This window comes from Apostichopus japonicus, chromosome 21 (assembly GCF_037975245.1).
Source record: "Apostichopus japonicus isolate 1M-3 chromosome 21, ASM3797524v1, whole genome shotgun sequence".
Lineage (NCBI taxonomy): Eukaryota > Metazoa > Echinodermata > Holothuroidea > Aspidochirotida > Stichopodidae > Apostichopus > Apostichopus japonicus.
The window spans coordinates 8,756,945-8,771,676 of record NC_092581.1 but is presented as its reverse complement, the minus strand read 5'-3'; the positions used below and the strand labels follow the sequence as shown (position 1 = coordinate 8,771,676).

At 34.9% G+C, this 14,732-nt stretch overlaps 1 protein-coding gene across 1 annotated transcript in view; it reads right to left on the bottom strand.

Annotated features, from left to right (window-relative positions):
• LOC139962635 (uncharacterized) overlaps positions 1-14,732 on the bottom strand; it is a 36,875-nt gene that overhangs the window by 3,984 nt on the left and 18,159 nt on the right. Inside the window, exon 7 of the mRNA XM_071962794.1 lies at positions 2,989-3,069. Coding sequence (XP_071818895.1) covers positions 2,989-3,069 — 81 coding nt within the window. The remainder of the gene's footprint in view (positions 1-2,988; positions 3,070-14,732) is intronic.

Below are 14,732 nucleotides of genomic sequence, written 5' to 3'. Positions count from 1 at the left end.
TTTCATCAATAATCAATCCTAAGTATTTTGTGAAAGTTGATTTTAAAATGTCAATGAAAAACTATCGTAGCAATATATCCAAATACCACCACCTTTTTCTTGTAGAAAATAGAACAAAGTAATGGCTAAAGGAAACAATAGAAAAGAAAGAAGAAAGAACTAGTTGCTATGGGATGACATTTATAGACTTCATCAAGGTTCATTTGAAAATGTGCCCTTTAATAATACTGCCATAACAGTTTACCTACTTCCGCCATTTTAATAGGATGTCGCGGTAGATCGCGGGAAATTTGAGCTGTGCAAGTTGACTTTTTGCGCTTGTTTCCTTTGCTAGGCTTGGCGAATTGATTACGTAACACACAGGCTAACGTTCCAAACAAATAACCTGGAAAGGTGAAAAAAGTGGGCAGTGGCGAAAAATGAACGGCAGTCACAGTCTTACTAAAGTGCGGATTTTCAAATGTTGGCTTCATAATAACATTTTATCTTCATGATGTGATCCTTCCTCTAAGAACAACTACAATCACATCCAACCATCGAGGAAGAAATGTTGGGACATTACGTAGAGTGGTGGCTAGTAGTATAAGTTCAGAGCTGGTCGTCACTAGTTCAACTTAACTCTAAACGAGAGAAATGATAAAACTTACTGGTTTCAGTATATATTTACGAGTGACAAGCTTACCTGTCTCCTAACAACCTTATCTACTGTTTTAACACTTTTAAGTAGTAACTGAAACTGTTGAACCGGCATCAAATGAACTTACAGTACAACAAAGATTATTCATCAAACAATCTATTCATGCAGGTGTGGCCAACATGTCTTTTACCGAACCCTGGTTCTAAATGCTATCATGACAAGGGAATAAGTCAGTAAAGAACCCCAACACTCCAAGCTGCTAAGTACTTCAGAGTATTCTACAAATTTATATATCCTAATTGGTCCTCTATGAAAACTTCACTTTTAGCATATTCATATTTCCTTCCATCTTCCAATCCACTCTAAAGTTAAGAGTACTTTAATAATTTCTACTTGTTTCAACCTATCCAAAAGTGTATCCTCATTCCTTCTGCTTGTATCATTTGGCTAACTGTCATCGGAGTGACTTTGAATATTGACTGAAAGCTGAAAGTGGTTGGAAGTTGGAACGCTACCTTCTTTGCACCCTCCTCTAAAACAAAATAATGTATTCATGAATTCATGAACAACAGGGTCATTTTCTTGTTTTCTCCAGGCCAGGTTTTTTTATCATTTTTGCACAAACAGCTTCAAAAATAGAGATTCTTATCTCGAGATGCAGGTGAGTAGAAATTGATCTTTGTAAATCTTGATTAAAAGCAGAGCAAGTTTTTAAACCAAATCACGATGAAGACTGTAAACTGAGCCAAACTCAGCAGACCACAAAATGAAGATTATAAAAATACCCGGGAAAACATGATTTCTGGTTACTTAAATATTAGATTATGCCTGGCAAAAATAAAGAGGAGAAAAATGTGAAAAAGTAGAGGAATAGTAATGCCTCACTTCTATGGCAATAAATGAAAATACTCTTTGACTACAAAGATTCTACAGGTAATGAAAGTTTATAGTCATTGACGCCCTTTGAGTCACATCAAAGGTGCATATTCGGGGAAGATTCTTAACAGTAGTTCCAAATGACTAAATTTGTTTCGGACCACCAAAACTTAGCCTCAGCCGACAACAAGTTGTTAACAGTTGGAATACGACCAACATAGGGTTATGCCTATGATCGAACTGATTGGGAAGATTTACCAGCACAAAGGTCAAAATTCTACTCACCGAAGCTACACATCTCTCATAACAGTGTACATATTGGTCAATCTAAGTGTGATTCTGCTACATTTTTCGGATGTCCAGATTTACGGTCCAGAAAATCAGAGAGTGAGCCCAGATATTCTTTAATAGTGTCATACTCCACCGATTAAACTATCCTGTACATTTGAAAACCAATCCCATTCTATTAGTCTGACCATCAACATCCCAACAGAATTGATTCCATTAGGGCCTAGTCATATAACCTTGCAGCATTTGCCAAAAAAACCCCACAAACCCCCCCCCCCCCCAAAAAAAAACAATAAAATTTGTCGGACACCAATCTTTCTGTATTGCACTAATATTTTGTTTAATTATTTGGTAAATTATACAAGCAAAGCAGCCCCCAAGTTTTAACTATGTTTTCATAGCCAGATTGAGGGGTATCCAATCATGAATGTATATTAAAATGGTTTGGTCTGAATGATGTTAACTGAACAGAAAGTTTTACATACAATTTATACCAGTACTACTCACTTAAATTGTTCATGGCCACCTGTACTCAAAATTCAAGAAATAATTTTATTGCGCCTGGTTATCCACACTGAAACAATTTATTATCTACCCTACAAATTAACAACCCTAAAATGTCTGAAAATAGTTTGGAGAACCAGAATATAAATCAGAAAAGTCTTAATTGTAATATTTCTAGCATTGTTTTCATAAAGTTTGGGGACATGAATGACAACCTTTGAAACATTTTAATGTGGCTTTGATCATCACCAAACCTGATGATATTTTTGTGACAAAGAAACGTGCCATGCATCTATATATGCATTTTGTAGCAAACTGGCACGCTTGCTTATACTGTAAGTATACTGTAGATAAATTTCACTGAGAATGCTGATTTCATCTTCACAGCATCCTTAACACACAGCTCTGTAATAGTTTGTACAAGACATTTGGAAAGTCACAATTTAAAAGGTCAGAAAAAAAAACTTCAAGTTGGTAAATTAAGTTATACAATTCAAAGACCTACATACATCACAAATGTAACGATAATCTTCTTTATCTGACTGCTGGTAAAAGTTAGATTTATTATAAGATGAAAAAAATCTCTATTTGGTGGTAAAAGGATCAAATAAAGTAATAATAACTCCTATAAATATGCATATTTCATGGGCAAAGAGAATAATTTGGTACTTAAGACTACTTACTGTGAGTCTTGGTAGTTGGTCATGCTTAATTCTTCTTCTTCCAAATCGTGCAAACTAGAGGCTGACGTCAACGATTCTTCCCTGTTGAATAATAAAGAGATCAAGAATGCAAGAAAGAAGTAAGAGAAATAAGACAGCAACAGGGTAGAAACTCACATTGAAATGAAACTTTGAAAGTTGTAAACAGAAGACCAAATCCTCTTCAACAGCCATCAAAAACATACTTTTGTTTCTTATGATTAGGCTGATCTTGCAAAATAACCTCTAAAATTATGTCTCTTCTGACACAAAGGATTTGATTTCCAGAAAAATCAGACTGTTTCTACCCAGTTTTGTAAAAGCTGATGTATATTGACCTTTAGATTAACATGTAAAGAAGTTTGTATTAAACTCTTCGTACAAAATGTTGTCAAACGTGTCCCTCATGTTACCCTCATGTTACCATCAAGTTACGCTCAAGTTACCCCTCAGAATCTCAGCTGGTTTGTTCTAGGTTTGCCTTCACTTTGAACTAACAGAAAGGTCTTCTCAGCAAAAAAAAAGGCACTGTCTGCATTTCCATCCATTATAATTCGCCTACACTCTGAGCAAATTTTGTTTTTTTGCAATCTGTGTGATACAATCGGTCAAAGCAGAGCCAGAATTCACTTGATTTACATTTGAACTCCTCACTAATCTGATCTCTTTGGCTAGATTTGACAACACAGTTGAGATGACCCAGGGTAAACCTAGAACTGTGATTACAGTCTTAATAGCAAGAGTCTTTTGTAGCATGTTAATGTAATTGTTTACTTTAATGGAAAAGTAAATCCAACTGCCATCTCAAAATAAATAATAGAGACACATAGGATGGAAAATTCCTCCAAGAATCTCCTACTGTTACATGTTTTTGCTGAGTTTCAAAGTATTCAGTGGGAGTTTTGATGTCAAAGTGCTGACTACTGTTGGTGTTCATACATTTTAATTTCCTTTTTTCATTTCTTTGATTCTTGAAAGGTAAGTGAAAGTGTATTTACATGAAAAGATAAGATGCAAATATGAGGTCACACTATAAGAAACACAACAGTTTAGTGACAGCATTGACGTTTCCATCATGTATCAATCAAGGAAAATGGACAATACAAGATGAAAACAAAAAATAAATGAAACATTAAAAAAATGTAAGCTCTATGATGTCTTATGGTAGTACATAGATTTTCTAATTGTTACTTTTCCTTGTAATTATAACATTCAATTAAGTATAACTGGCTGTAGCAAATATTTATTTATTTCTTCTTCGTTCAATTTTTTCAATTCTGTGTGTAAATGTTCTCTCTTGCTCAAAGAAAAGATATAAAATACAATATGAATGGGGGAAAAAAAGTTCTCTCTTTCTTCCTTTGATACTTGACGGGGTGGGGGGGCAGGGTGGGGGGGGTTGTTCATTACAAGCTTCTCCTACTCAGAGATTAAACTATATATAGACCTACATATTTCCATTTGCATTCTCAATCATATACCTCTAAAGTGCATTTCACAAGTGATTTGTAACAGCCAAGGACAAGCAGATTCTTGTCTATACTGTAGTTAGCAGGAGTTTAGCTAGGTTTACATTAACAATGTATTGTAGGTGTGAGCACTAAAGTAGAGCTGATTATTTTTAATGTACTAGGTATATGTGAACTAATCAATCCCATTGCAAAATCATGGTTTTGTTAGTCATACCAAAATAGAACCCAAAGTTGAAATCTATACTATTGGGAATAACTGGAGACACACAAGTAAAAAAAAAGAAAGAAATGAGAGATGTCTCACTTGATGAGGATTTTTAAAGAATTCATAAAGAACAGTAATTGACCTACATAACCCTATCACATTGATAATCAAGTGAGCAAGTATCATCTTGATTGTGAATAAACTTGTTTTCAGTCACAATATTATCTGACAGAGTTTGATTGTTCATACAAAATTTAACATTTACACAATTCTGGTCATCAAGCTGCTCTCACAAGCACAAGACAGCAAAGTCTGATCAAACTACGGGATCACCTGATTCATTGGTGTTCACGTACCATTTTGAGTGTTCTAGCTTGTTGGACCAATCTGTTTTACCCCCTCCCCCTACCCTCCGAAATAAAAAAAATCCTGCCTTTTTGGTTGAAACAACTAGCTAGCTCAGATTTATGTACTGGAAATTAATTCATAAGTACGAGTTCTTTCTTATCTTTGAAATGATATGAACTTATTTTACTATGCAAAGTATAGTGAATGTTTGACTACATGTATAGTAGGCTATTTTTACTACATAAAGTAACTGATAAGTATTCATCTGCAAAACTTCCAACTAGGTTTAAGAACTTGGGTAAGAATGTGAAAAGAAAGAAGGAAAGGTAAATTTTACAAAACATAATTTGTAGATAACCTTCTTGCATTAAGTGGGATGGATTGGGTATAGCTGTATCTAGGCTAAAAATAGAGATGAAAGTATGTTTTCACTTAAAACTGGTTTATGATGAACATGTTACATATAGAGCATATAAACTGTTTTGTCAAATGGGAAAATTGCTGTGTTATAACACAGTTAATGGAGATTTTCAAACAGACACATAGCCAACAGTAAGTGGCTATACACAGTGGATGAGAGGAGATTCAAGTTTTCTTGGACTATTTCCACTATCAAATCTGTGAACTTTCCCTCTAAACATTGAGAGATTACCTACGACAAGCTCAACTAATAACCCCATGCCACCTCCGCCCATACCTCACGCAGAATCAGCAGAAATAGTTTTTTTTTCCAATTACATGGTCAACATCTTGTAGAAGAAAAGACCATGAAAATTTGTTGGCACTTGCTCTGAGTTACCAACTGGGTGCTTTAAGTCGGTAAGACATGTGACCGGACACATGCCACTATGAACAGAAAGGTGGATAATTAGTACTGTCTGAATGTGTTTATTTGAATAATTTGGTAATAAATTGGCTATCCTAATGAATCCCATTGCAACTTTATGGCCTTGTATCTGATATGAGGCTATTGTAATATTAAACAAAAGATTCTAGATAAGTGTTAATTAACCAACATCTGGGGATAAAGTGACCTTGTATATATACTAAAATAGCCTAAAGTTGTATTATACTCTATGACTACAACAGTATGACCATCTTTTAAGTTTTTTTTTGACAATGCAGACTTAAAAACAGAATTCCAATAAGCTAAGTGATTCTTAGCCATATAAGAATGAAATAACATAAAACATGCACACAATATTATTATCCTTGATAACGTGGTCCCAATGAAGTTTTTAAGTTTTTCTGGAATGAGATTTATTATTATATCAGAATACCTCAAGGTAGTAGTAACAGAAAAAGAACCCACAAAAACAAGCAATGTCTGCTACTTTACAGAATTGTTAACAATCGACAACATTTTCACTTTGAATAGAAAAAGAGGTAAACAACTACTGTACAGTTAGTGTTGATTTCATCGCCTGTTACAATTATGTATCGACAGAGGAGGTCAATTCTGTAATTGAACATTCAACTTGCCTCAGATTCTGAAATTTGCATCTCACAAATTTCAAATCTTCAAAAAAAAAAAATTTATTATATGTATGTATAAATTAGAGTTAATATATAGTTGCCTGATATATATACATATCATGAGTATATATATATATATATATATATATATATATATATATATATATATATATATATATATATATATATAAGAAAAAAGAAAGAAAAGAAAAAGGCTTTTCAAAGGATCAAATAAGAGAGCCACCATAGGTTATTTTAGTCCGGGAAACAATTGTTTGATTAATAATGATAACTTCTGTTAAAAATACTTCTCCTAATATGTGAAAATATATAAATGTTTTGAAAAGGTATATTCCATGGACGTTCTGTAGGCAATGGGCTCTTTATATTTCTACCTTTAACCTTTCTATTCTTCTCAGGTTACTAACTGCTGTATAGACCCCCTAATTTAACAGCCTGTCTTTATACTGTATCTCCTCCAGCTCAGGACTTCCCCTGGTATTAGGGGGGGGGCTGAGGTACCTACCGTAGTTCAATCATTAGGTTCAAGAGTATAAATGCCAAGCAATTACCACTCAGGTGACCAACCATACAATTTATGCATCATTTAGCAGCAACACCAAGGTTGTGAGATAAATGGATAACCCATCGGCGTTCTAAATTCTCTCGCAGGTACTAATAGCAAATAATTGGCATAAAAAGAGAGACTTATAAAAAAAAAGGAAGGTGTTTAAGTAATATTCAAGGTCACTTCAAATAAATTCAAATTTGTCATTGAGGTGCAGAGAGGTTATAAGTCTTTCTTACTATATGCATTCCACAACAGTTGATTGGTTTTGAAGATCAGATGGTTGTTTGGTCGATGCATTTTGTTCGTGTTCCGTAAAGAGATTATAAGTTATAGACATACAACCAATATTTGATCACACAGTAAACTACCTAGCACCATGAAATTAATACATACATAATTTGAGGGTAGCAACTTCTACACTTGATTAACACAAAGCAATTTCAGTCATGTAAGTTCTCAACTATGTCAACCCCACCCCTCCCCCCCCCAAAAAAAAAACAACAGAAAAACCGTTAGTTGCTTGGTTTACATTATTCATGTACATAGAAGCACAGTATGTATCCTATCACATTAGTTATGGTAAATCAGAATATACTGCATGAAGTCATCACCTCCAACAGTTACAATTGGTAACTGGATAGGATTGTAAAAAGACATTCTGAACACTCATGTCGTATTGACACATTCAACTAATCATGGAAGAAAGGGACAGTTTTACATAACTTCTAATTACATTTCAATAAACTGGATTGCTCTCTTTCCCTCATCACCACTCCCCCCCCCACCCTCCCGCCCCTCACCCCAACCCTTTGTGCTTGTAGCCTCAAAGTTGTGCGCTATGTTTTAAAGCACATACACAACACACTATATATTACAAACACTAACAGCAATTAGCTCAAAGCAATCCTGAACTCCTTTGGGCAAATCAATGGAACCCTATCACCAAAAGACTATAATTGCTGACGACCTTCTAATATGACATTTTAGACAGGAAAATGAACATTACCATCTTTACAAGATTAATTAACTCTATTTCCGACCAATTAGTTGTGACACTTCTAGTTCTGTTTGCTGTATTGATATCCAAGTATTGAGCTCAATTTCACATTCAGCTGTATGTGTGCATAGGAACCTACTAGTCTCAAATTGGCAAACTGTATATGACTGTTTTGAACACAAGCATGATGCACTTTCAATATTACTGCAGGTCACAACGAGATATTGTTCTCATTTTTGCTTTCTTTCAAGGTTTAACTTTAGAAATCCTGAAAGCAGCCTTTTGTGTTGAAATTTGTAAACACACTATTTGACTCTAAACAGTTACCTGTATCACAAATTTTTAGACTGCATATTAATTTTTTTAAAGAAAATATGGAAGAAAGAGTTGGAAACATCAACGAGTTTGGAATGAATTTGTGTAAGTTCTGTGATCAGTGATACTATTCGAAAGTGTCTGGGTGTAAAACCGAATGAAATCATCATTTACTTCCCTGAGTAACCTCAATTAGTAAAAAAAAATAATAATAATTTGGAGGGTGACATTTGACCTTTATGGAAAATGATAGAGCTCTTGCACTGACTAGGTGCATCCACGTACTAAGAGTGAAGTTATTCCAGGGTATACTTTCTGCCTTATCGTGGCTACAAGCCAAGGTGTAACCTTATACACACACCACACACCATGGTATAGATTTTTCCCCCTTTTGGCAAGGTATATAAAAAGTGCCTTGTTTTACTAATCAGCATCAAAAGCAAACTATAGTTACAAAAGAGTGTCAGGTATTGCCCAGGAAAATATTTAAGTAATGTGCCACTGACATACATTTAGTAATGCTGTAAAGCCAGAGAGATAGGGAAAATGTCTAGCATGCAGAATGCAACAGAGAGAGATAAATTATCAATAATTAATTGTCATTGTACTTAGTACTAACATTATAAATTTAACGAGTCAGCTATATTACATTGTAGGTATTAAACAAGATGGGTTAGTGGAGCAGATGACTTCTGACTTCACAATTATGTCAAATATTTTTTATATTTTTTGAACATCTCATTTGGGATGATGATACAAGAGGAAGGTGGTTCACTGCTAAACTGGAGGAACCAGGAGCAGGATGCCGGGTGACATTTCGTAAGTCTATACTCTATATACAGTGAATTTTATGCATTATATCTATAACATTCATATAACAACATTTTTGTAGTACATATATCTTATACTAGCAATAGACAATAGATGTAATACACAAAGGGAGCACCTTACCACTGCTATGACATCAAAATGTAGAACATGATAAGGTGATATGTGAAGCAGGTTTTAAAGATTGTGGGAGAAACTGGGCAGGTTAAATCTGTCATGATATTAATACTTATGTAGTACAATTTCAATGTATAGCAATATATATCATTGCTGGTCTGTATAGATGTAACCACTGGCAGTGATGTAGCCAGAAATTTGAAAGGGGGGGGGGGGGAAGCAGAATTTTAAAAGGAGCACTATTCACAAAGGGCACATTATAACACTTAATGGAGCACCATGATGTACAAAGAAAATTTTTGCCTAAAAAGCCTCCCACGTTGCGGGAAATAAACAATAATAAGAGTATTTTATTTATTTACGTAGCAGACAAACTTTCAGGGGAAAGATTGAGAAGGGTCGCTTAGCTTCCTTCAACCTGAAAAGAGAGCTATAATGATATTTCCTACTTTTAGTTAAATTTTATTTTTTGAGGTACTCAAAGGGAGGGGGGGAGGGGGCTGGTGGAGCGATCGCTTCCATCGCTCCCCCCCTGGCTACGTCCCTGACCATTGTTGGTGATACAGAGCACTTACTACATTTTATGGATGTATCATATGGTAGATTTTCTTTCATATTATGATACAATGGTGTTGTATATGAATTAGTGCATCGGATGGTTCACAACTGTATATTAATTAAATGATTCCGGCTTTTCCTTTCATGTATAACATTTAATACTTTACTGTTATTCCTCTTTTCACTATGAATAAGTTAAGATATAATATAACGATAAAAATAAAATTAAAAAAGGCTAGCATGCACGCTACTGTATATTATCCACTTCAAACTTAGGTAAGGCTTGAGAATACTCTTCATACAGAACTTAAGGAGAAAAAAAGTTGGGTGAGGGAGTTGCAAACTACCTATGATAAATTTGTACTTCTTTGCCTGTCTTTGAATTACTACTGTGTTACTATGTACAAAGACCAAGGACTACAGACTCAAAGCTATGCAGGTCCACCAGTATATATATCTTAGAAGTAAAATGCTCCTTCACAGAGCTCATTTTCACCTACCTTCACAAAATCCAGATATCCTGAGGGCCCACAGTTAATCGACTTGGGGAAAACATACAATTTCGCTGGAGATAATCAGACACATAGCTAGACAGCTGTGTGCAGTACCCTCAAAAATATAGTGTCATAGTATGATGTAATTAGCTGGATTTGTGATGGTATTGTAAAAATAAATTATCTTACTTGACAGCAAAATGTAATCCCGCTCGCTATTGAAGTAACTGGAATCCATTGTTAACTTCATTACATATGGTTATGTCTGAAGTGTGCATGAATAAGTTTACATGAGCAGCTGTTTGAATTGGTCATGATTAATTTGCTTCATGCTGTTTGATACAAAAATTCTATCACAATGAAGGTAATTAGCTTGGCTAGACAAAAAGTTCCATTTCAAATCATGAATTATATATGGCAAATGTCTAATTTGATCTATCATGTGATTTATATAAAAATTGTATCCAAGATAGAAAATCTCCAGGACCAAAATTGAATCCAGTAATTACTCATTCAATAAATTTAACTTTGGGGAAAAATGCCAGCAGTCTTAGTTTGATAAACTGTAATCTTATTTTGAAAAAAATTTGGTTGGTTTGGTAACAGTGCTGATCAAACATAAAGAAAAGTCACCCGAGTTGGAGGAGCCTACTGTACCTAACTTGATCCACTTTCAACCCCTTACATAGAAACGGTAACTCTATGATCATGACAATGTTTAGTGAATATCATGAGACCCCTGGAAGAAGGGAACAGACACTAGTACACATGATCCAGTTCAAGCTTAAAATGATGTCCCAATATTACACAATAACAGAATATCAAGTGCAAAAGCTTACCGATTGTTTTCTGCATCTCAATGTGATTGCAGCATGCTAATACAAACACCAAGAATGTGGCATAGGGTATTCATTTACTTTATGGTAGGTAATTTCTCCTTAAATACTTACTTGTAGGTAACTTCCTTTACTTTATTGTGGGTAACTTCCGTCTACTTTATTGAAGGAAACATTTCTTTACTTTATTGTAGCTAACATTCCTTCACTTTATTGTAGGTAACATTAGTTTACTTTATTGTAGCTAATATTTCTTACTTAATTGTAGCTATCATTCCTTCACTTTATTGTAGCTAACATTCCTTTACTTTATTGTAGGTAACAATCCTTTTACTTTATTGTAGGAAACATTTCTTTACTTTATTGTAGCTAACATTCCTTCACTTTATTGTAGGTAACATTAGTTTACTTTATTGTAGCTAATATTTCTTACTTAATTGTAGCTATCATTCCTTCACTTTATTGTAGCTAACATTCCTTTACTTTATTGTAGGTAACAATCCTTTTACTTTATTGTAGCTAACTTTCCTTCACTTTATTAATAAATATTCCTTTACTTTATTGTAGCTAATATTTCTTACTTAATTGTAGCTATCATTCCTTCACTTTATTGTAGCTAACATTCCTTTACTTTATTGTAGGTAACAATCCTTTTACTTTATTGTAGCTAACTTTCCTTCACTTTATTAATAAATATTCCTTTACTTTATTGTAGGTAACATTAGTTTACTTTATTGTAGCTAATATTTCTTACTTAATTGTAGCTATCATTCCTTCACTTTATTGTAGCTAACATTCCTTTACTTTATTGTAGGTAACAATCCTTTTACTTTATTGTAGCTAACTTTCCTTCACTTTATTAATAAACATTCCTTTACATTATTGTAGGTAACAATCCTTTTACGTTATTGTAGGTAACATTCCTTCACTTTATTAATACATTCCTTTACATTATTGTAGGTAACATTCCTTCTTACTTTATTATAGGTAACATTCCTTTTACTTTATTGTAGCTAACTTTCCTTCACTTTATAGTTGTGACATTCCCTCTACTTTATAGTTGTAACATTCCCTCTAAATTATTGTAGCTAACATTCCTTCACTTTATTGTAGCTAACTTTACTTCACTTTATTGTAGCTAACATTCCTTACTCTATTGTAGGTAACATTCCTTACTTTATTGTAGCTAACATTCCTTTACCATAACGGAAAGTTTTAAACCAAAACGCTCACAGCGAAAACTAAGAATTGCCTTTGCAGCAAGCACCTCTTTGCGGTTTTTCTGCTGACCTAATTTTTCCCCGCTGCTCTGTGGACAATCACGCGAAGACGGAGAGCGTCAGGGACTGTTCCATTATACATTAGGGGGTTAATACCAATGTGATACTAGGCCGAACCCCACTACGACTTGTACTTGAATTAGTCTATAGGCTACAGTATCACTAATATTGTTTATACGCAGCTAGTATAGACATTACACTGTAAAGCTATATTGCGTTCTAAACAGTACAAAACTATAGTCTTTAGAACAACTACATACCCCACAAACTGTGGTTTGGTACGCTCCAACTTAGTCGTTTCATCGCGTGGTCAGAAACAGGTTCAAAAGGATACAGAAAATGTCACTTTGGAGGTATTATTTTCAACCGAAATTACAATTAATTGAATAAATAAAGTCTTTTGAAAGTTAGTGAGAAGCATTTTGAGTTAAATCTAACAATAACTCAAGATATCACAATCAAACGACAACACTCCTTGAATGCACATTCACCAACATGTGCTGAATACAGTATTGTGTCGTCATGTCGATTGAGAACAAAGGGAAACAGAAGGAATATCCCTGATTTCTTTTTAGTTTGCAATTTGGCGTAAGGTTCTCATTGGTCAATTTAGTTAAGAATCGGTAGAAAACGTGATGAATATTCATAGTTTAATTCACCATTTGAACTGGGATTTTAGGACTTCGCAAACAAAAGTTACGGGGCAAAAACAGCCCACACAGTGCGGAAAAACTAGGGTTTTCAAGTGTACTCTCATTGAAAATATCCTAAAATCACTTTTTTAATTAACTAGAGCACCAATGGTGCAGAAGCTCATACCTTTTTCGAGCTTAAAAATGTAGGGCCCACAAAACCAATTTTGGGCCCGTGAGGGATACCCCCCCCCCTCCATTAACAGAATCCTGGCCACACCACTGGCTATAATTCCTATTTCCCCTTTAAATCCTATTTTACCCACTCTCTCAAACAATACCACTGACCTACCCTATTAAACTTTCTCCCCTCTACCTTAGCAGACATAACAAGCACTCCCTACAAGGCATAACTTCACAAGCTGCCTACATACCTCAGGCTCAAAGACTTCTAAGAATCGGCAAGTGCTGATTGGCTATAGGGCTCTCATGCTTACAGTTCAACAGTTAATAACAACTCCCAGTCCTGCTTTAATTCCACTAACAGCCTCTGCAGAGCTTAACCACAATTGTAAACAAACACTGCAGACACTGGGAGACAAATTAAAGGAGCTTTGGCAAAAAGTGAAGGCTCAGATTTTTTTAAACAATGGGGATTAATTGTAATTAATTAACTTTTGACCAAAATTTTTTAGGCATCACCTTATTCATACACAATCCAACAATCATCAGTTCAACTTTGAATATGATCCATCAAAATCTTGAGAAGATTGAGATATTTCAAAATATTACAAAGAATGACCCCCAATGACCCCCTAAATGACCTTTGACCTCAATTTTCCGAACACCCCTCGTAACTCTCATCCCGAGGAACATTGTGACCAAGTTTCATTATAATTGGCTATACACTGTACGAACAGGAGCAATTTGAAAATATAGGGCCGCGGCCCGGGCCACAAAAGACCCCTAGTTGATCTTTGATCTCAAATTCATGAACACCCTGAAGGTAAAACTACCATAGTACTATCGTGACAAACCCTCAACATTGTACCATGGAATCTGTAGGAGAAGAAGCATTTTGCGTATTTCCACAAAATGGCCCATTACGGCCCACAGGTGACCTTTGACCCTAAATTTTGGATCATCTCTGATGGACCTATACCTAATGGTCCTTGTGTCCAAGTTGCATGAAATTCCATCAAACACTGTGCGAGTGGGAGCGGTTTTACCAATTGTTGACGGATAGAGTGATAGACGCCGCACTGTAACAATAGCTCACACCAGCATGCTGGTATGAGCTAAAAATTGGCGTAAGGTTACCAAAATATATATGGATTAAGGCATACACCACCAGAAAGCTAACAGTTTAAGCTTTCAAAATGTGGATGGTCCAAAATGATTGACTAAATACACATGAAGATACAGGTCAAAACACACACAAAATGGCTCTTGCGCTACACAGTTAAGGACCCTCTCGGAGTGCCGTGAGCGCTATGTTCCGTTATGCTTTATTGTAGGTAACATTCCTTTACTCTATTGCAGGAGTTATACAGGTAGTGAGTGACCTTCTAGAGAAGCCTACAAAGGTTTTATAAAT